The 22,922-nt window shown below is 49.3% G+C and overlaps 2 protein-coding genes across 7 annotated transcripts in view; both read left to right on the top strand.

Annotated features, from left to right (window-relative positions):
• Nucleotides 1-18,276, top strand: part of PMS2 (PMS1 homolog 2, mismatch repair system component) — a 40,346-nt gene extending 22,070 nt beyond the window's left edge. For 4 of the 6 annotated variants that reach the window (XM_073012796.1, XM_073012795.1, XM_073012798.1 and 1 more), the window contains 5 exons: nt 1,209-2,070; nt 6,307-6,474; nt 10,954-11,054; nt 11,855-12,024; nt 15,931-18,276. In XM_073012796.1, coding sequence (XP_072868897.1) covers nt 1,209-2,070; nt 6,307-6,474; nt 10,954-11,054; nt 11,855-12,024; nt 15,931-16,074 — 1,445 coding nt within the window. In that variant the 3' untranslated portion in view covers nt 16,075-18,276. Of the gene's footprint in view, nt 1-1,208; nt 2,071-3,866; nt 4,012-6,306; nt 6,475-10,953; nt 11,055-11,854; nt 12,025-15,930 lie in introns of those variants that run through there. The other 2 variants (XM_008018711.3, XM_073012797.1) reach the window with 2 other exon arrangements.
• Nucleotides 18,277-18,481: 205 nt separating this feature from the next.
• Nucleotides 18,482-22,922, top strand: part of LOC119623616 (radial spoke head 10 homolog B) — a 47,983-nt gene continuing 43,542 nt past the window's right edge. Inside the window, exon 1 of the mRNA XM_073012801.1 lies at nt 18,482-22,420. Within this exon, the coding sequence (XP_072868902.1) occupies nt 22,167-22,420 (254 nt within the window). The 5' untranslated portion in view covers nt 18,482-22,166. The remainder of the gene's footprint in view (nt 22,421-22,922) is intronic.

The following is a 22,922-nucleotide window of genomic DNA, read 5'->3' as shown; positions in this document are numbered from 1 at the left end:
AAAAAAAACTGTAACAGTATAGTTTAATCTGTTTTTAATTTGAGGTTATTCAGTCTGTCCTTCTCTGTGATTTGTTGCTTTCTCTCATTATTTCGTTTGTGAGATTCACCCAAGTCATGTGGCAAAATTCATTTATTCATTTGCTGTACAGTGTTCCATTATAGTCAGATACCGTAATTTGTGAATATTGGAATTGTTTCCAGTTTGGGGCTATAATGGAGAATGCTGTCATGAACATCCTTATCCATGTCTTTTAACGAGCATGCATAGGTAGTTCTTTTTTTTTTTGCGAGGGAGTCTCACTCTGTCGCCCAGGCTGGAGTACAGTGGAGTGATCTTGGCTCACTGCAACCCCCGTCTTCCAGGTTCAAGTGATTCTCCTGCCTCATTCTCATCCTCCGTAGTAGCTGGGATTATAAGTTTTTTCCACTGTGCCCTGCTAATTTTTTTTTGTATTTTTAGTAGAGACGAGGTTTCACCATGTTGGTCAGGCTGATCTTGAACTCCTGACCTCAAAGGGTGAGGATTACAGACGTGAGCCACTATGCCCAGCCAATAGGCACTTCTGATAGGAGTACTATGCTGGGTTGCAGGTGTGCATACATTCAGATTTAGGAGGTATTCCCAGAGAGCTTTTCAAAGCAGCTGTACCAGGTTCATTCCTACCAGAGGTATTCAGTCATTCCCCTCGATCCTGATCTTTGTGAGAATTTTTTTTTAAATTTTGCCCATTCTGGTGAGTATATGGCCACATCGTATTGTGTTGGTTTTTTTTGAGACAGAGTCTCGCTCTGTCACCCAGGCTGGAGAGCAGTGGCGACATCTTGCTCATTGCAACCTCTGCCTCCCGGGCTAAAGGGATTCTCGTGCCTCAGCTTCCCAGGTAGCTGGGATTACAGATGTGCCCCACCTCACCCGGCTAATTTTTGTATATTTAGTAGAAACAGGGTTTCGCCATGTTGTCCAGACTGGTCTCGAACTCCTAGCCTCATGTGATCCACCTGCCTTGGCCTCCCAAAGTGCTGGGATAACAGGCGTGAGCCACCACACCTGGCCCATGTTATAGTTTTATTTTGAACATTGAACCGTGTTCATCTGTGTAATTAGCATGTGGATCTCCTCTTTTGTGAAGTATCTGTTCACATAAGCACGTCCTCTCACCATTTCAGGATAGTCCCTGACCCTCTTCTCCGTTCACGTTTGCTTAGGTAACTTAGTAAAAATGCATGCAGCGGATTTGGAGAAGCCCCTGGGAGAAAAGCAGGATCATTCCCCTTCATTAAGGACTCGAGAAGAAAAAAGGGACGTGTCCATTTCCAGACTGCGAGAGGCCTTTTCTCTTCGTCACACAACGGAGAACGAGCCTCACAGCCCAAAGACTCCAGAAGCAAGAAGGAGCCCTCCAGGACAGAAAAGGGGTATGCCATCTTCTAGCACTTCAGATGCCGTCTCTGACAGAGGCTTCCTGAGACCTCAGAAAGAGACAGCGAGTTCTGGTCAGGGACCCAGTGACCCTACGGACGGAGCGGAGGTGGAGAAGGACTCGGGGCACGGCAGCACTTCCGTGGATTCTGAGGGGTTCAGCATCCCAGACACGGGCAGTCACTGCAGCAGCGAGTGTGCGGCCAGCTCCCCAGAGGACAGGGGCTCACAGGAACACGCGGACTCTCATGGGAAAGTGCCTGAAACTGACGACTCTTTTTCAGATGTGGACTGCCATCCAAACCAGGAAGACACAGGGTGTAAATTTCGAGTTTCGCCTCAGCCAACTAATCTCGCATCCCCAAACACAAAGCGTTTTAAAAAAGAAGAAATTCTTTCCAATTCTGACATTCGTCAAAAGTTAGTAAATACTCAGAACGTGTCAGCCTCTCAGGTTGATGTAGCTGTTAAAATTAATAAGAAGGTTGTAGCCCTGGACTTTTCTATGAGTTCTCTAGCTAAACGAATAAAGCAGTTACATCGTGAAACACAGCAAAGTGAAGGTGAACAGAATTATAGGAAGTTTAGGGCAAAGATTTGCCCTGGAGAAAATCAAGCAGCTGAAGATGAACTAAGAAAAGAGATAAGGTAACGTTTTAATTTTTTACTTTTATTTAAATTTTTGTTTATTTTATTTTTTTGAGACAGAGTCTCGCTCTGTTGCGCCGGCTGGAGTGCAGTGGCGCGATCTTGGCTCACTGCAGCCTCCACCTCCCGGATTCAAGTGATTCTCCTGCCTCAGCCTCCTGAGTAGCTGGGATTACAGGTGTGCACCACCATGCCTGGCTAATTTGTGTATTTTTGGTGAAAACAGGGTTTCACCATGTTGGCCGGGCTGGTCTTGAACTCCTGACTTCAGGTGATCCACCCACCTCGGCCTCTGAAAGTGCTGGGATTACAGACGTGAGCCACCGCCCCCAGCCAGGTGAAGTTTTTTCTTTTTTTTTTTTTTTTTTTGAGACGGAGTCTTGCTCTGTCGCCCAGGCTGGAGTGCAGTGGCCAGATCTCGGCTCACTGCAAGCTCCGCCTCCCGGGTTCCCGCCATTCTCCTGCCTCAGCCTCCCGAGTAGCTGGGACTACAGGCACCCGCCACCTCGCCCGGCTAGTTTTTTTTTTTTTTGTAATATTTAGTAGAGACAGGGTTTCACCGTGTTAGCCAGGATGGTCTCGATCTCCCGACCTTGTGATCCACCCGTCTCCGCCTCCCAAAGTGCTGGGATTACAGGCTTGAGCCACCGCGCCCGGCCAGTTTTTTCTTAAGAGTATTTTGAAGCTGGGTGCGGTGGCTCACGCCTGTAATCCCTGCACTTTGGGAAGCCAAGCCGAGGAGGGAGGATTACTTGAGTCCCGGAGTTCAAGATCAGCCTGGGCAACATAGGGAGACCCTGTCTCTACAATAAAATTGGCCGGGCACGGTAGTGCACAGTTGTAATTCCAGCATCTGCGCCTGGCCAGATACTGTTCTCTGTGGCAGGACATAGACTCCAAGGACATGGAAGACTTGGGTCTTTTAGGCCAGCACCAGCTTTTGAGCAGATTATCTGTGTACTGGGAACCAGGGCACATTCAGACAATTCCCGGGAGAGCCTGGGATCGGCACCAGGGGAGGTGGTATTTGTGCTGGTATCTGGGATGCTTCTGGGATGTCCTTTCCCTTCCCTCCTGCGGTGCAGGAGTTCCTGCGTCATCACTCACTCTGGCAGCTTCTCTTCATCCAGCAGGCGGCAGCCACTCCTGCTCTAAGGAGATCTGAAACTCAGCCTGAGTGGAGGGGGGCCTTTTACAAGAGTTCCTTTTCTGCCGGGCATGGTGGCTCGTGCCTGTAATCCCAGCACTTTGGGAGGCAGAGGCGGGTGGATCACCTGAGGCCGGGAGTTCGAGACCAGCCTGACCAACATGGAGAAACCTTGTCTCTACTAAAAATGCAAAGTTAGCGGGATGTGGTGGTGCACGCCTGTAATCCCAGCACTTTGGGAGGCCGAGGCGGGCGGATCACAGGAGGTCGGGAGTTCGAGACCAGCCTGACCAACATGGAGAAACCTTGTCTCTACTAAAAATGCAAAGTTACTGGGATGTGGTGGTGCACGCCTGTAATCCCAGCTACTCGGGAGGCTGAGGCAGGAGAATCACTTGAACCTGGGATGCGAAGGTTGTGGTGAGTCAAGATAGCACCACTGCACTCCAGCCTGGGCAACAAGAGCGAACTCCATCTCAAAAACAAAAAAAAGAAAGAAAAAGAAAACAAAAAGAAGAGTTCCTTTTCTGAGGACTCTCCCTCTTCCCTAGAGATAGTAGCATTTTTCCATTCCTGTATTCATTAGCATAGTAGTTAACCACTTTGTACTAGTTTGTGTAATGCTTTATTATACATTTTTCCTCCTCAGGCCTGGCATGGTGGTGCACACCTTGTAATTCCAGCACTTTGGGAGGCTGAAGCAGGGAGTTTGAGAACAGCCTGGGCAATATAATGAGACCCCATCTCTAAAGAAAAAAAAAATTAGCCAAGTACACTGCTGCACGTCTGTAGTCCCAGGTACTCAGGAGGCTGAGGCGGGAGGCTCACTTGAGCCCAGGAGTTTGAGGCTGCAGTGAGCTATGATCATGCCATTGTGCTGCAGCCTGGGTGACAGAGCAAGACCCTGTCTTTAAAAGCAAAAAACAAAAAACAGAATCCCTGTTAAAATCGCTGGTGTGGTTTTTGTCTCTTGATTGTACTCTGACTCATCTGGAATTGGTACCAGGAGACAGACCCTCGAAGATAAGATTTGGGGATTGGTTTGGTTATGACTTGGATTTGAGCTCTGTGTGGAGCCCCCCACAATAGGAAACGTGGGCTCAGTAATCCATGCCATGTGGAGGTCTCACAGTTCACCAGACTGTCCCCTGTGGTTGATTGTGATGGTGACAAGCATGGTGGCATGGGACTGGGTCTTCCTGGAGCACTTATAGAAAGAAACAACAATATCAGCTCCTTTATTTTTTTTTTGAGACAGAGTCTCGCTCTTTCACCCAGGTTGGAGTGCACTGGTACGATCTCAGCTCACTGCAACCTCTGCCTCCTGGGTTCAAGCGATTCTTCTGCCTTAGTTTCCCAAGTAGCTGGGAGTACAGGTGCCCACCACCACGCCTGGCTAATTTTTTGTATTTTTAGTAGAGATGGGGTTTCACCATGTTGGCCAGGCTGGTCTTGAACTCCCAACCTCAAATGATCTGCCCACCTTGGCCTCCCAAAGTGCTGGGATTACAGGCGTGAGCCCCTGTGCCTGGCCTAATCTCAGGTCCTTTCATCCTCAGCTCAGGCCACCAGGTGAGAACCAGAAAACATCCATGGCTGCTTTAACAGAGTCATTTCTTATAGTCACAGCACCGATACTGCGGGAAATCCATTTTCACCGCGTTTACTTGTGTGGGACTGAGAGTGACAGTGTCAGTTTCTCGTGTGAAGGTTGGGGGCGGTGTCTGTCTTTTGTCTGGATTGACTAAGATAGTATCTATGACATTAGATGTTGAAGCCACCCAGCAAAGGACCCAGGGGTCGGCCTGGCAGAGGTTAGAAGGATTGATATCCAGTATTGGCCAAAAGGTACCCTTAGACACCATTGGTGGGAGTGTGCATTTTCTCAGATTTCCCATCAAAAAGTACATATGTGATTCTCCCTCTAGCGTCTGTCTCCCGGAAATGCACCCACAGATGAGCAGGTTTATGCACAGAAGTCTTTGTTGCAGCTTTGAGCGCACGATTGAAATTGGAAACAACTGAAATGTGCTTTAGTCGGGAATTTGACAGACAAATTATGGTACATCCGTGCAGTGACTTCCTATATGGCCATTAAAAAGAATGAAGTAGGCCGGGCACGGTGGCTCACACCTGTAATCCCAGCACTTTGGGAGGTCAAGGCGGGTGGATCACTTGAGGTCAAGAGTTCAAGACCAGCCTGGCCAACATGGTGAAACCTCGTCTCTACTAAAAATAAAAAATTAGCTGGGCTTGACGGTGCATGCCTGTAGTCCCAGCTACTCGAGAGGCTGAGGCAGGAGAATTGCTTGAACCCAGGACCATAGGTTGCCTTGAGCCAAGGTCGTGCCACTGCAGGCCAGCCTGGGCAACAGAGTGAGACTCCGTGTTAGAAAAATAATATTAAAAAAAAATGAAGTAGATCTGCGTGTACAGATCTGCAAACATCTTTCAGATGCATTAAGTGATGACAGTGGAATGGAGAATTAAGGTTCCATTTTTGTTTTTTAAAATTAAAAAAAATTTATATAGAGAGACAAGGGTCTAGAAGGATATATTCCATTTAAATTGTTAATAGTAGCAACTGATGCCTTCTCCAGAGACTTGGATGAATGAATAATTAATGTTATCTTTAGAAAGTGGGATGGTTAAGCCAGGTGCAGTGACTCATGCCTGTAATCCCAGCACTTTGTGAGACCGAGGCGGGCAGATCATGAGGTCAGGAGTTCGAGACCAGCCTGACCAACATGATTAAACTCTTGCCTCTACTAAAAATACAAAAATTGGCTGGGCATGGTGGCATTTGCCTGTAATCCCAGCTACTCAGGAGGCTGAGGCAGAAGAATCACTTGAACCTGGGAGGTGGAGGTTGCAGTGAACTGAGATTGTGCCATTGCACTCCATCCTGGGTGACAGAACGAGACTCTGTCTTAAAAAAAAAAAAAAAAAAAAAAAAAAGAAAGTAGGATGACTGGGGACTTTATTTTGTGTTTTTGTATTGTGTGACTTTTTTTTATTACAGTCGTCTATAACAAAATCAGAAAAATAATCTTGTAAAGTATCTCATAATTAACATTTTCTACCTGCAGTAAAACGATGTTTGCAGAAATGGAAATCATTGGTCAGTTTAACCTGGGATTTATAATAACCAAACTGAACGAGGATCTCTTCATAGTGGACCAGCATGCCACAGATGAGAAATATAACTTTGAGATGCTGCAACAGCACACCGTGCTCCAGGGACAGAGGCTTATTGCGTAAGTTTTTTTTAGTGTTGATTCCCAAACTCCCCCTCAAATTTAAGATCTAGGCCGGGCGCGGTGGCTCACACCTATAACCCCAGCACTTTGGGAGGCCGAGACGGGCAGATCACGAGGTCAGCAGATTGAGAACATCCTGGCTAACACGGTGAAACCCCGTCTCTACTAAAAAAAAAAATACAAAAAATTAGCCAGGCACGGTGGCGGGCACCTGTAGTCCCAGCTACTCGGGAGGCTGAGGCAGGAGAATGGCCTGAACCCGGGAGGCGGAACTTGCAGTGAGCTGAGATCCGGCCACTGCACTCCAGCCTGGGCAACGGAGTGAGCCTGCATCTCAAAAAAAAAAAAAAAAAAAAAAAAAAAAAAATCTAACAGAAGCCGAGGCAAGAGGATCACAAGAGACCAGCAGTTTGAGACCAGCCTGGGCAACATAGCAAGACCTTGTATCTACTAAAAAAGGAAGAGATCTAGGAAGGAGGGGTGTAAAAAATAAAAAAGATCGAACTGGCCGGGTGCAATGCCTCACACCTGTAATCCCAGCACTTTGGGAGGCCGAGGCAGGTGATCACCTGAGGTCAGGAGTTAGAGAGCAGCCTGGCCAACATGGTGAAACCCCACCTCTACTAAAAATACAAAAAGGCCGGGCGCGGTGGCTCATGCCTGTAATCCTAGCACTTCGGGAGGCTGAGGCAGATGGATCACTCCAGGTCCGGAGTTCGAGACCAGCTTGACCAACATGGTGAGACCCTGTCTGTAGTAAAAATACAAAATTAGCCAGGCATGGTGGCGGGCACCTGTAATCCCAGCTACTTGGGAGGCTGAGGCAGGAGAATCACTTGAACCCGGGAGATGGAGGTTGTGGTGAGCCGAGTTTGCACCATTGCACTCCAGCCTGGGCAGCAAGAGTGAAACTCCATCTCAAAAAAAAAAAAATAATGATAAAAAGTAAAAATACAAAAAATTAGCCAGGCATGACGGTGCACGTCTGTAATTCCAGATACTCAGGAGGCTGAGGTAGGAGAATCGCTTAAACCTGGGAGATAGACGTTGCAGTGAGCCGAGATCCACCACTGCACGCCAGCCTAGGCGACACAGCGAGACTCCATCTCAAAAAAAAAAAAAAAGATCTACTAGTTTATATGTGTGTCTATATGTATATATGTATTTTTCCATAAGTATTCATATAGCAGATTTTTATACTTTTTACATAATAATAGTGATAGTTACCATTTACTGAATGCCTAGTATCTGCCAGGCACTGTTGAAATAATGTATGTGTATTAGTTCATTTAATCCTCAAAAACCAATGAGGTTGTTACTGTTACCATCACCATTCCACAAGTGATAAAACTGAGGCACACTGAGAGGTTGAGTAACCTGCCCAAGTTCACACAGTTAACATGTTCTCTAAGTATCAGACCTTTTTAGCTATTAAAAATGTTGATCACTGGTTAGGCAGAAGCTCCTTTTGATGAGGGCAATTTATAGTGCCCAGTATTAGTATGGATAGTGTATGGAATGTGTGTGTTCAGAAAGACAGCCTGTGCACCAGTCTTGATTTACAGTAGAGTAATCAGAAGTCAGATGGTTGCTGCAGGTTGGGTGCAGGGGCACACGCCTGTAATCCCAGAGCTTTGGGAGGCTGAGGCAGGCAGATCCCTTGAGCTTAGGAGTTTGAGACCAGCCTGGGCATCATGGTGAAACCCTGTCTCTACAACAAATATAAAAAATTAGCCAGACTTGATAGTGTGTGCCTGTGGTCCCAGCTATTCAGGAGGCTGAGGTGGGAGGATCATTTGAGCCCAGGAGATTGAGGCTACCATGGTTGTGCCACTGCACAGCACTCCGGCCTGGGAGACAGAGTGAGACAGTGAGACCCTGTCTTACAAACAAATAAATAAAATATAAACATGCCACTGCATAGCACTCCGGCCTGGGAGACAGAGTGAGACTGTGAGACTCTGCCTCACAAATAAATAAAATAAAATATAAACATTATTTTAAGATAGTCACTGCAGAATTTGGTATTTCTCTTTCCTCGGCCAAACTGGGATGTTTTACCCTGATCACTTTACAAAGGCCAGGTGTGATAGTGTATAGTATAAAACCAAAGTACTGTCTTGAGCAAAGTTGTAAGAAGAGGTCATGGATTTTCGTGCGGGAAACTAAACCACACAGAGAAGTAAACTGAGATCCCAACGAGTAGATCCCACATGGAGAAATGTATCCCTGAACAGCTGGAAAAAACCTATCTAGCTTACTGAGTACTCTCCCGTGGAATGCATGAATTGTTTTTATTCTCAGTAGGAGGCAATGGTAATAATAAAGACATTTAGTAAGCTACTTTATAATCCTGACATATCCCTTCCCTGTTCCTCTTAATGGAGGTTTTTCTTTTCTTTTCTTTTCTTTTTTTTTTTTGAGACAGAGTTTCGCTCCTTTGCCCAGGCTGGAGAGCAGTGGTGTGATCTCGGCTCACTGCAACCTCTGCCTCCCGGTTCAAGTGATTCTTTTGTCTCAGCCTCCTGAGTAGCTGGGACTACAGGCACCTGCCTGCCACACCTGGCTAATTTTTGTATTTTTAGTAGAGAGGGGGTTGTGCCATGTTGATCAGGCTAGTCTCGAACTCCTGACCTCAAGTGATCCACCCGCCTCAGCCTCCCAAAGTGCTGGGATTGCAGGCATGAGCCTCCGTGCCCAGCTGAGGTCTTGTATTTTTTAGCCATTTGGCAAAAATAACCTCTCGTCTGTGACATCTCAAGTTGGCCCAGGTAATCACAGACCACTTTGGGTCCCAGATGGACCACACTTCAAGATTAAAGGATAAAGGCCCAGTTCCACCCTGCCTGCCAGCCCCTGCATAGGGTGGCCCCGTTGACCTCTGTAGCTTTTCCCATTCCTCTTCCTCTTGTTCTCTGTACTCGAGCCTCTCTGGCCATCTTTCTTTTTCCCTTGGCAGGCCTGATGAATCCCTGTGTGGCCACTAAGCAGAATGAAGGATATCTTTACGTGTGGCTCTGCAAACATAAGCGGTCCATCCCGGGGCTTGGCACACATTGTTGTCTCTGCCTAGAGTACTTGTCCTGCCCCCTGCACCCACTTCTCCCCGATTACCTGATTAACTCTCTCTTATCCCCAGACTCAGCTCAGAGGTCACTTCCTGACCCCAGGTGAAGTCTCACTTATGACACTGGGTGCTTTTTCTTCCTGACCTTCCTGTCATTTGTCATCATAATCGACTTGCATGAGTATCTGCTCAACATCTTTCTTCCCCAGTAATCTGTTAGCTCCAGGACCACGCCTGTGTTTGCTCACTGGCTGTCTCCTGCCTTTAGCAGTGTTTGTCTGATCCAGCACTCAGAACTGGATGCAGTGGCTCACACTTGTAATCCCAGCACTTTCAGAGGCCGAGGTGAGAGGATCGCTTGAGCCCAGGAGTTTGAGACCAGCCTAGGCAACATAGTGAGACCCTGTCTCTATCTTTGAAAAAATAACAAAAAGTTAAAAAAAAAAAAAAAAAAAAAGCACACACTAAATCCAGGAGAAGGATGGAGATATAATACAGGCAAAGGATGGAACAGGATAGCAAAATAAATTCTGTCTGTTCATTCTGTTTACAAATGCTGGCAATGACCTAACCCAGTGTTTCAAATTCCCTATTAGAAGGAGGAAAAATAGCATTTTTGTGATATTGTTATCCTTAAGGAAAGGATTCAGAAAAAGTTGGAGTCACTGAGGTGGCAGACTGGGGAAAAGGCAAACTACTTTTGTAGCTACTTTAACTTTTTTTTTTTTGAGACAGAGTCTTGCCCTGGTGCCCAGGCTGGAGTGCAGTGGTGCGATCTCAGCTCACTGCAACCTCCGCCTCCTGGGTTCAAGCAATTCTAGTGCCTCAGCCTCCCAAGTAGCTGGGATTACAGGCACGAGCCAGCACTTCCAGCTCATTTTCTTTGTGGGTTTTTTTTTTTTAAATTTTTTGGAGATAGTCTTGTCGTGTCTCCGAGGCTAGAGTGCAGTGGCGTGATCTTGGCTCACTGCAGCCTCTGCCTCCTGGGTTCCAACGAATCTCCTGCCTAAGCCTCCCAAGTAGCTGGGACTACAGGCATGCGCCACCATGCCTGGCCTAATTTTTATATTTTTAGTAGAGAGAGGGTTTCACCATGTTGACCAGGGTGGTCTCAAACTCCTGGCCTCAAGAGATCTGCCTGCCTTGGCCTCCTAAAGTGCTGAGATTACAGGCATGAGCCACTGCACCTGGCCTGTAGCTACTTTAACTTCTAAAAAGAACTTTAAGAAAGAGAAAATTAAAAGGAACTTCTCAGGAAGTTTTATGACACTTAGCTGAATAGTGTTGTTATTCATGTTGCTATTTTGACATGAATTCAAAATACAGTATTGTTGTTCTCATTTCATTTCTGCTGTAAAGCTAAATGTTTGGCTTCAGGATACAGTTTGCATCATTTTTGTGTTTTTCAGACCTCAGACTCTCAACTTAACTGCTGTTAATGAAGCTGTTCTGATAGAAAATCTGGAAATATTTAGAAAGAATGGCTTTGATTTTGTTATTGATGAAAATGGTAAGTTATTTATTAGAACCATAGCGGCTGGGTGTGGTGACTCAAACCTGTAATCCCAGCACTCTGGGAGGCCAAGGCGGGCAGATCGCCCGAGGTCAGGAGTTCGAGACCAGCCTGGCCAGCATGGTGAAACCCCATTTCTACTGAAAATAGAAAAATTAGCTGGGTGTGGTGGCGGGCGCCTGTCATCCCAATTACTCAGGAGGCTGAGGTGGGAGAATTGCTTGAACCCAGGAGACAAGGGTTGCAGTGAGCCGAGATCATGTCACTGCACTCCAGCCTGGGTGACAAGAGTGAAACTCTGTCTCAAAAAAAAAAAAAAAAAAAAAATAGAACTATAGATTCTTATCTTTTTAGAGCTGGGAATAATCTTTCAGGTCATACAGACCAGTTTTTTTATTTTATAAAAGATGAAAAAGGCTCCCCCAAAAAGCATTTTGTAACTGTCCTCTCTCTCAGATGTTCATTCTTTTTTTTTTTTTTTGAGATGGAATCTCAATCTCGGCTCACTGCAAGCTCCACCTCCCGGGTTCACACCATTCTCCTGCCTCAACCTCCTGAGTAGCTGGGACTACAGGCCTGGCTAATTTTTTCTATTTTTTAGTAGAGACGGGGTTTCACCATGTTAGCCAGGATGGTCTCTATCTCCTGACATCATGATTCGCCCACCTCGGCCTCCCAAAGTGCTAGGATTACAGGCGTGAGCCACCGCGCCCGGCCTCAGATGTTCATTCTAAGTAGCTTTCAAGTGAAACGTGTTTCTCAAGTCATGGATTTTTCTCAAAATTGTATTCTTTTAGCTCCAGTGACCGAAAGGGCTAAATTGATTTCCTTGCCAACTAGTAAAAACTGGACCTTCGGACCCCAGGACATTGATGAACTGATCTTTATGCTAAGCGACAGCCCTGGGGTCATGTGCCGGCCGTCCCGAGTCAAGCAGATGTTTGCCTCCAGAGCCTGTCGGAAGTCGGTGAGTAAAGAAAGCCCGGCTGTCAGCTCAGCCGCTCCAGCTTGCAGTCTGAGGCAGGTCTCAGCCCAGCTCCTGAGTTGGTCAAGGCTGTTAAACGCCTTTGTGATTGCTAGGGGTCATTTTACACAGAGCTACGTGGAACATCGTGGCTGAGCATCTATGTAGCTGCATTCTCTGGGACCGTGGACTCATAATTATTGCTCTTTTGTTACCTCAGTTAAACAGTATTCCTGGCTGGGCGCAGTGGCTCACGCCTCTAATCCCAGCACTTTGGGAGGCCGAGGCGGGAGGATCACGAGTTCAGGAGATCAAGACCATCCTGGCTAACACGGTGAAACCCCGTCTCTACCAAAAAATACAAAAAAATTAGCCAGACGTGGTGGTGGCCACCTGTAGTCCCAGCTACTTGGGAGGCTGAGGCAGGAGAATGGTGAGAACCCGGGAGGTGGAGATTGCAGTGAGCCGAGTTCACACCACTGCACTCCAACCTGGGCGGCAGAGCGAGACTCCGTCTCAAAACAAAAAAAACCCAACAGTATTCTTTATTTTTTTAAGACGGGATCTCCCTCTGTCGCCCAGGCTGGAGTGTAGTGGCGCAATCACAGTTCACGGTAGCCTTGACCTCCCAGGCTGAAGCGATCCTCCTGCCTCTGTCTTCCGAGTAGCTGTGACTACAGGCACGTACCACCATGCCCAGCTAATGTTTAAATTGTCTGTAGAAACATGGTCTCCTTTTGCCCCTTGCCTCAGCCTCCCAAAGTGCTGGAATTACAGGCATGAGCCACCGTGCCCGGCCAGTATTCTATCTCAGAGCTTTCGTTGACTCCAACGCAGTTAGTGGTTGAGGCACCTTGTTCGCCTATGGACCTCATGGGTCCTAACAACACTGGTAGATAGAGATTTGCTGCTGCCAGGACTCGGTGACATTAGACAAGGTTCTGCAGAGTCATCGAGGCAGCGGGTGCTTCACGGGGTGCTGTGGTTGTCGTTGCACGTGGCACCACTGCGGCTGCTCTGGTTGGTGTTAGAAGGTGGTAGCAGGGGCTACGCCTACAGTGGGGGATTAGCCTGATGTCCAAGAAAAGTGACTCTGTATCAGCTGGCCATTGGGAAAGGCCAGGATGCCATTCGTTTATTTATTCAGCAGATGCTCCTTGAGCCCCTGCTGTGGGCCTGCCCTGCTCCAGGTGCTGGGGACACAGAGGTAACAAGGCGGCTGCAGCCCCTGCCCCTGTGGAGTGGACAGTGGGGAGAAACAGACATCACCACAAATAAACGACACCCATTAGATGCCAGTGAGCACAGCCAAGAGATTCAAACAGCGCTTTTGTTTGTTTTTGAGACGGAGTCTTGCTCTGCTACCAGGCTGGAGTGCGGTGGCGTGATCTCAGCTCACTGCAACCTCCGCTTCCCGGGTTCAAGCTATTCGCCTGCCTCAGCCTCCCGAGTAGCTGGGACTACAGGTGTGCACCACCACACCTGGCTAATTTTTATATTTTTAATAGAGACGGGGTTTCACCATGTTGGTCAGGCTGGTCTCGATCTCCTGACCTCGTGATCCGCCCGCCTAGGCCTCCCAAAGCGCTGGGATTACAGGCGTGAGCCACCGCGCCTGGCCTAAAACAGCGTCTTGGGACAGGAAATGACTACAAAAAAACATGGTGACCAGGTGAGATGGTGGTCAGGGAACAGCATCTGGGCAGGTGGCATCTCAGCTGCCATCTAAAAGGTGGGGAAATTGAAAGATTAACCAGGCGTGGTGGCATGTGCCTGCAGTCAGCAGCTACTCAGGAGGCTGAGGTGGGAGGATCACTTGAGCCGGGGAGGTTGAGGTTGCAATGAGCCAAGATCACGCAACTGCACTCCAGCCTGGGTGACAAAGTAAGACCTTGTTTCAAAAAAAAAAAGTAGGCTGGAGCCCTCTTGGGTAAGAACTTTCCAAGTGGAGGAAGTAGCAAGACTGAAGCCAGAGGCCGATTGTGTCCCTGGAGAGGGGAAGGGAGTGAGCAGAGCTGCGTCCAGAGGCGTCCAGAGTATTGCCGGTCATGCCTAGACCCTGGGGGTCTGTGCTGTGTGTGGCTGGAGCCACTGGAGAGAACAGACTCGGAGTCCCATGATTGCAGCTGCTGGAGAGAGAACAGACTGGAAGGGGTGCCATGACTGGGGCAGCTGGGGAGAGCAGCAGCTGGGGGCCACGTGGGGAGTGGGTGGGAGGGAGCCTGCTGTGGGAGCATCAGGTGTAACTTACAGCCCTGAGATTAGATGAAATGACCAAAGGCAGAGTTTAATTAGAAGAGGGCCCAGAGTCTGAGTTCTAGCCACAGTGTTTCTTTGATAAAGACCTAATATGGGCTGGGCGTGGTGACTCACACCTGTAATCCCAGCACTTTGGAAGGCAGAAGTGGGCTGATTACCTGGGGTCAGGAATTTGAAACCAGCCTGGCCAACATAGTGAAACCCCACCCCAACTAAAAGTACAAAAATTAGCTGGGTGTGGTGGCGGGCGCCTGTAATCCCAGCTACTCGGGAGGCGGAAGCGGGAGAATTGCTTGAATCTGGGAGGCGGAGGTGCAGTGAGCTGAGATCGCACCGCTGCACTCCAGTCTGGGAGACGGAGTCTCCCCACCACCCCCTGCCTCGCAAAAAAAACAACAAGACCTAATATGGACCTTCCACTCTTGGCATCTGTGAGTGAGAGTGTGGAGCTGAGCTCACAGCTGGTCAGTTTTGATGTCCCGAGTCTTTAGTGTGACTCAGGGGCCCGGGGAACCACAGGCTGCTCCTTCCCTCCCGCCCTGGCCTACTCCTCCGTCTCCGGTGTTATCACTGCCTGCCCACCCTTCCAGCCCCATCTCCTCCCTACCACGCTTCCAGCCATGTGGCCACCTTCCAGTTCCACACTTGCCCAGTCTCCTCCCCGCCTTACACCCATTCTCCCTACGCTCCTCTCTACCTGGGTTTGCCACCTTCACCCTTCACCCCCTCCCCACACCTGAGCAGGCCCCCTCTCCTGGACGCCATCTGTCTTGGTTCTCTGTTGACCTGTTGATTATCTGTCCTCCTCCGACCTGGTGGAACCCTGCCATCACTGCTGTCACCGCTTTCCGACTGTGCTTGGCACATGGCGAGCCCTCGGTGCTGCAGGAAGAAGGGAGGTGACAGAGCGCTTCAGGCTTGTCTCCTCTCCTTCCTGTCAGAGGACCCATGGCAGGGAGGCAGCAGGGCCAGGGCTGGAGTGCCCTGCCAGGGCAGCAGGGTGGAGCTCAACAGAGGGGGGTGACGCCTGCACCCACTGGGGGAGAGGGTCCCGGGAGTGCCACAGCCCTGAGGCAGGTGTTTGCTTGATGGAACTGTGCAAGAGGAAGGGAGTAGCAGTGCAGCTGGTGTGAGGAAGGGAGGCATTCGTGCTTGGAGGTGGGGGAGCAGGCACAGCCCAGTGAGGGCCAAGTCAGGGACAGACGGGGGCTTTTGTTCAGGTGAGGGGGAAGCCGTGGAGCGGAACGACATGACCTGACAGCGCTTTAGACGTAATCACTGGCTGCTGAGTGGAGAGAGGCTCGGAGGGCTCGCAGTGGGGCGGGGAGCCCAGCTGGGAGGCTGCTGCACCTGCCAGGGCGAGAGGGCAGGGTGGCCGCTGAGAGTGGCTGCATTCGGGACAGGTGTGGTCGCGTCTGTAGTGGAGGCGGTGCCACCTTGAAGCAGCCACAAGAGGCCTGATGTCACAGAAAGGTGGAGGGCTGAGATCTAGAACCTAGGCTTCTCTGGGGGAAGGTTTTTCAGGGAAGGTGGTTTTTGAGCTGTAATCTTGTCCAGTCTCATTTTAGAGAACAGTACTTCTGAAGAGCTGCCATTCTGATGTCAAAAAAAAAACGATTAAAACGTTGAACCATTGTGTCTCGTCCTCAGGTGATGATTGGGACTGCTCTTAACACAAGCGAGATGAAGAAACTGATCACCCACATGGGGGAGATGGACCACCCCTGGAACTGTCCCCATGGAAGGCCAACCATGAGACACATAGCCAACCTGGGTGTCATTTCGCAGAACTGACAGGAGTCACTGTATGGAATCATCGGTTTTATTGCAGATTTTTATGTTTTGAAAGACAGGGTCTTCACTAACCTTTTTTGTTTTCAAATGAACCTGCTACTTAAAAAAAATACACATCAGACCCATTTAAAAGTGATCTTGAGAACCTTTTCAAACCAGATGGAGCTACTTGCAAAATTTTTTTTTCTGTTTGCATGTGCTCGTGTGTGTGTGTGTCCAGGCAGGAACATATTTTATAAAAATAAGAACACTTGGGCCGGGCGTGGTGGCTCATGCCTGTGATCCCAGCACTTTGGGAGGCTGAGGCAGGAGGATCATCTGAGGTCGGGAGTTCGAGACCAGACTGACCAACACGGAGAAACCCCGCCTCTACTAAAAATGCAAAATTAGCCAGGCGTGGTGGCGCATGCCTGTAATCGCAGCTACTCGGGAGGCTGAGGCAGGAGAATCTCTTGAACCAGGGAGACAGAGGTTGTAGTGAGCCGAGATCGTGCCATTGTACTCCACCCTGGGGGATAGAACAAGACTCCGTCTCAAAACAAAACAAAACAAACCGCTGTGGAAGTCACTCAGCCCTCTGCTCTGGCTGGACATAGTTTAGTGTATAACTTTCAACCCTTAATAATTAAATTCATCTTTAATTTCATAAATTTAAAATTAGGGTCCTTTTGGGTTAGTGATTCTCAGTCCTGATTGACATTAAATTTTTAAACAAGGGGGACTGTCTGCCCGGCTGGAAGAAAATGACTGGATGGGATAGGGGTCACTATTTTTAAACGTTCCTCTGTGCAGCCAAGGTAGCAAAGTACTGTCCTCGCAGGGGAACAAAAAGAGTTTGATTTTCCCATAATTTGATGCTGTGATTTGGTTTCCTCAGGGTGTGAGCTATAGAACATTCCAGTTACTGGCCTTGAGTGGTTCTGGGAATATAAGAATCCTTGTCTGTCTTTTCAAGTAGTTTTCATGGAACCTTGTCCTGTTTGAACTGGGCTGAAAATGGAAGTAAAGATGTCCTCTTGGGGGCCCAGAGAGGACGGATGTGACTCCCCCTGCTGCCCACCCCTTCCCCAGATTGGGCTTCAAGGAAGAGAAGTCTCCCCTTCCTGCTTCAGAATCCCTTGGAGGAGGCAGTACAGTAGTAACTGTGCCATCGTGTCTGGCACTGTGCTGGCGTCTGCAGGATCCCACTTACGAACGCTGCAGACTGGCAGCTGTGGCAGGATAACAGCCCCCAAGACAGCTGTGTCCTAATCCCCAGAACCGTGACCACGCTGCCTCACATGGCAGAAGGGACTCGGCAGGTGTGATTGAGTGAAGAATTTTTTTTTTTTTTGAAGTTTCGCTCCTGTTGCCTAGGCTGGAGTACACTAGCGTGATCTGGGCTCACTGCAGCTTCTGCCTCCCAGGTTGAAGTGATTCTCCCATCTCAGCCTCCAGAGTAGCTGGGATTACAGGTGCCCACAACCACAACTGGCTAATTTTTGTATTTTTAGTAGAGACAGGGTTTCAACATGTTGCATGCTGGCCAGGCTGGTCTCGAACTCCTGACCACCTGCCCCGGCCCCCCAACGTGCTGAGATTACAGGTGTGAGCCATATTGCCTGGCCGGGTTAAGGATCTTGCAGTAGAGAGATTATCCTGGATTGTCTGGGTGGGCCCAGTCCATTGGGTGAGTCCTTCGAAGGTGGAGACCTTTCCCTGCTGGCCAGAGAGCGGCGGCCATGCTAGTTTTGGAGATGGAAGGAGGTACCACTAGTCAAGGATTGCAAGCAGCCTCTGGAACAGGGATTCCAGCACTCCAGCCACAGACCAGTAGTGGTCCATGGCCTGTTGGGAACCAGAGTGCACAGCAGGTTGGGGCGGGCAAGCCAGCGAAACTTCATCTGTATTTAGATCCACTCCCCATGGCTGGTGTTACCACCTGAGCACCGCCTCCTGTCATATCAGCGGTGGGCATTAGATTCTCATAGGAGCACAGACCCTATTGTGAACTGCACACGCGGGGGATGGAGGTTGCACACTCCTTAAGAGAATCCGATGTCTGATGATCTGTCGCTGTCTCCCGTCACCCCCAGATGGGACCGTCTAGTTGCAGGAAAACAAGCTCAGGCTCCTACTGAGTCTATGGTGGTGAGTTGTATAATTATTTAATTATATGTTACAATGTAAAAATAATAGAAATAAAGTGCACAGTAAATGCAACGCGCTTGAATCATCCTGAAACCATCCCCTACCCCCATCCGTGGAAAAATTGTCTTCTGCGAAACCGGTCTCTGGTGCCAGAAAGGTTGGGGACCGCTTCTGGAAAAGCTGGAAAAGGCAAGGAAACGGATGCTTCACCGGAGCCTCTGGAAGGAACCAGCACTGTGGGCCTAATTTACAGACTGTAGGATAATAAATTTGTGTTGCTTCAAGCCACTAAATTCATGGTAATTTGTTTGCAACAGCAGTGGGAAAACTAATGCCTGCGTTATTCCTATTTTATGATGAAGCAGTTAGCAGAGCTTGGAAACCCCTGGCCTGCTGCCTCCAGCGCCCAGCCTTTCCCCCTGGCCTTCAGGACCAGCAAGGGCGGGACACTTGCTTGGCGCTGGCGCGCGGCCCCTTTAAGAGCACAGGGCGGGCCAGGCGGCGTCCGCGGTTGCCTGGAGACCAGAGCGGGATCTGGGACGCGGAGAGCCCTGCAACACCTCGCCCGAGCCCGGCGAGGTCTCTGGGCTCCTGGAGCGAGGTGAGCGCCCCAGGCCGCGGTCATGCGTAGCCAGGACAGCGGTGGCGACCGAGTCCTGCTCCTTCCCGGCCGGCCGGACTGACGCGGCCTCCCAGGACCCGAGCACGTGCGTGATGGGCGAGGAGGGCCTAGGCCGGGCCGACCAGTGCAGGGAGCCCATTCTTCCCGCCTCACCGTAGACACCGGAGAGAGATGGCCTCTCCTTAAGCCCCGGAGAACAGAGAGGAAACATTAGGAAACACGCACTGAGAAACGAAATTGGCTTGATTTGTAGTTCACTTATTTGTAGGTCACTGACAGAGGACCGTAAACCTCGTAGTAAAGGTCCCTCTAGATTTAGAGGTGAGAGTAGCTTGGGCTAGGTGACCCAGGGGCGGCTTCGCTGAGACAGTGGTCGGGCGTGTGAAGGAGCAAGGTAGTGTTTGAAGGAAGAGAGAAAGCTTGGCCGGGCGCGGTGGCTCAGGCCTGTAATCCCAGCACTTTTGGGAGGCCGAGGTGGGAGGATCACCTGAGGTTAGGAGTTCGAGATTAGCCTGACCAACATGGTGAAACCCCGTCTCTACTGAAAATACAAAAATTAGCCAGGAGTGCTGGCGGGCGCCTGTAATCCCAGCTACTTGGGAGGCTAATGCAGAAGAATAACTTGAACCTGGGAGGCAGAGGTGGCAGTGAGTGGAGATCGCACCACTGCACTCCAGCCTGGGTGACAGAGCGAGACCCTGTCTCAATAAATAAACAATGGAGGAAGAGAGAAGGCTGGAGGTGGGTTCAGCTGGAGGCTGGGGTGGCCAGAGGACGGCATCCAGGAAGAAGAGGGCAAGAAGGGCTCACTGCACCCCTTGGGCCTATGAAAAGGGACCAGACCTGGCCTTCACCACATGGCTCACCTATGCATCCTGCCTGATGGACCAGGGTGCTTTCAGTGGGGCCAGATTAGGAAAGTCGTGAACTATGGCTTTGAAACCCTGCACCGCAGCTCATATGCCAGACAAGCAAAGATATGAGCTGGAAACGGAGCTCGAGCAAGGACGCGCTGGAAATACAGCTCAAGCAATGATGTGCTGGAAACGCCACTCCAGCACACTGTTCCTTGCTTGTCTCGCATATGAGAGGGGCTCAATCGATGGCAGTGCTAGAGGGAGTAGGAAACCAATGATTTCAAGTTTGAAAACAGGAAAGGGACGAGATAATCACTCAATTTATTGCCTTTGCTCTGTACCCTGTACTTAGGGATTTTTCTGTGTGTCATCGATTTAATTCTTATGATACAAGGTACTGTTATTTCTATTTGTGAGGCAGAGGAGATTAAGCAACTTGCTTTAGAACACAGCACTTGACCATGCTCTGTGGCTCATGCCTGCAATCCTAGCACTTTGGGAGAAGGTGGGAAGATTGCTTGAGGCCAGGAGTTCAAAACCAGCCTGGGAAAAACGTAGCAAGACCCACGTCTCAAAAAAAAAAAAAAAAAGGAAAACCGGCGGGGTGTGGTGGCTCACACTTGTAACCCCAGCACTTTGGGAGGCCAAGGTGGGCAGATCACAAGGTTGGGAGTTCGAGACCAGCCTGGCCAATGCAGTGAAACCCCATCTCTACTAAAAATACAAAAATTAGCTGAGTGTGGTGGCAGGCGCCTGTAATCCCAGCTACTCGGGAGGTGGAAGCAGGAGAATCGCTTGAATCCGGGAGGCGGAGGTTGCAGTGAGCTGAGATCCTGCCACTGCACTCCAGCCTGGATGACAGGGCTAGACTCCATCTCAAAACAACAACAACAACAACAACAAAAAACCCAAAAACACAGAACTGGGCCAGGCACCCACGCCCAGTGGCTCACGCCTATGATCCCAGCACTTTGGGAGGCCGAGGCAGGCGGATCACCAGGTCAGGAGATAGAGGCCATCCTGGCTAACACGGTGAAACCCTGTCTCTACTAAAAATATGAAAGAAATTAGCCGGACTTGGTGGCAGGTGTCTGTAGTCCCAGCTACTTAGGAGGCTGAGGCAGGAGAATGGCGTGAACCCAGGAGGCAGAGGTTGCAGTGAGCTGAGATCGCGCCACTGCACTCCAGCCTGGATGACAGAGTGAAACTCCGTCTCAAAACAACAACAACAACACAAAACCCACAGAACTGGTAATGGACAGTGCAGGACCCTGAATCCAGCTCTTGCACACTTTACAATGCTGACCTATAAGGAGAGGGTTTTTTTAAAGACAGAGTCTCGCTCTGTTGCCCAGGGTGGAGTGCAGTGGTACAATCCCAGCTCACTGTAACCTCTGCCTCCTGGGTTCAAGTGATTCTCCTGCCTCAGCCTCCTAAGTAGCTGGGATTACAGGCATGTGCCACCATGCCTGGGTAATTTTTTGTATTTTTAGTAGAGATGGGGTTTCACCGTGTTAGCCAGGGTGGTCTTGATCTCCTGACCTCATGATCTGCCCGCCTCCTAGAGGTTAAGTAGCCTTTTTCATGTGTAGGGATACCTTTCAAGAAACCATGCTAGACAATGGTTCCAACTTAAATAATTTTTAGGGCCAGGTGCAGTGGCTCACACCTATAATCCCAGCACTTTGGGAGGCTGAGACAGGCGGATTGCTTGAGCTGAGTTCCAGACCAGCCGGGGCAACATAGCAAGACCCTGTCTCTACAAAAAATTAGCTAGGTGTGGTGATGCATGCCTGTGGTCCCAGCTACTTGGGAGGCTGAGGTGGAAGGATCGCCTGAGCCTGGGAGGTTGAGGCTGCAGTGAGCCGTGATTGTGCCACTGTGCTCCAACCTGGGTGACAGAGTGAGACTCTGTCTCAAAAATAAAAAAAGTTGGGAACAACCAATGCAGTGTTGAGGTTGTATATTTATAAACTGATGGTGCTTGAAACTTGTAATTATTATGATTTTTGAGACAGAGTCTTGCTCTGTTAGACTGGAGTGCAGTGGTGTGATCTCCCGACCTCCCAGGCTCAAGCAGTCCTCCCACCTGAGCCTCCCTCGTAGCTGGGACTACAGGCATGTGCCACCACGCCTGGCTAATTTATTTGTATTTTTTTTAGAGAGGGGGCGTCTCACTATGTGCCTAGGCTGATCTCGACCTCCTGGACTCACATGATCCTCCCGCCTCGGCCTCCCCAAAGTGCTGAGATGGCAGGTGTGAGCCGCCACACCCGGCCGTGGTAACTAATTTTTCAGACTTTGGCAGGAGAATGATAATGACATTGTGTTGTAAAACTGAAATTTTAACTACAAATGAAAACCCCAAGTGTTTGGAGACGTAATTTTTATTTTTCAGATAAAACTCTTCAGTGCTTTGAAACAAGCAGCTCTGAACCAAAGGAATCATTTGATTCAAGTAACCATTGAATCTTCCCAAGGCAATGGTGAAAGAAAAGAAAAAAGCAGACAAAAGAGGGGACAAGTCGGCCCGCTCTCCCTCATCTCTCTCTGATAATCTAGACTTTTCCAAACAAGATGGCAACACCACTAGGCAAGAGATGTCCCCAGCTGCCGTCCCATTGCTGGGAATGCAGCTTAACGAAGCGAAACCCAAAAAAGACCCCCGAAACGTTCAGCAGAATGAAGACGCCACCCAATACGAAGAGTCCATTCTGACCAAACTCATTGTGGAAAGGTGATTTTAATGGGGGTGCCATAGGGTATCACACTGCCAGTCAGGCGGTGTATTTAATTTGAGATGGAGTTTCACTCTGTCGTTCAGGCTGGAGTGCAGTGGTGTGATCTTGGCTCACTGCAACCTCTGCCTCCCGTGTTCAAGCAATTCTCCTGCCTCAGCCTCCTGAGTAGCTGAGATTACAGGCGCCTGCCACCACACCCAGCTAATTTTTGTACTTTTAGTAGAGACGGGGTTTTACCATGTTGGCCAGGCTGGTCTCAAACTCCTGACCTCAGCTAAGCCACCTGCCTCAGCCTCCCAAAGTGCTGGGATTACAGACATAATCTGTGCCTGGCCTGAAGGTAATTTTATGTATTTTAAAAAATTATTGTAGTTTCGATTTAGGGGGTTACATGTGCAGGTTACAAGGGCATGTTGTGTGATGCTAAGATTTGTGCTTCTAGTAAGCCCATCACTCAAGTGGCAAATGTAGAGCCCCATGGTGTATATATAGAGAGAG

This window comes from Chlorocebus sabaeus, chromosome 28 (assembly GCF_047675955.1).
Source record: "Chlorocebus sabaeus isolate Y175 chromosome 28, mChlSab1.0.hap1, whole genome shotgun sequence".
Classification (NCBI taxonomy): Eukaryota; Metazoa; Chordata; class Mammalia; order Primates; family Cercopithecidae; genus Chlorocebus; species Chlorocebus sabaeus.
This window is presented reverse-complemented; position numbering and strand designations above follow the sequence as displayed.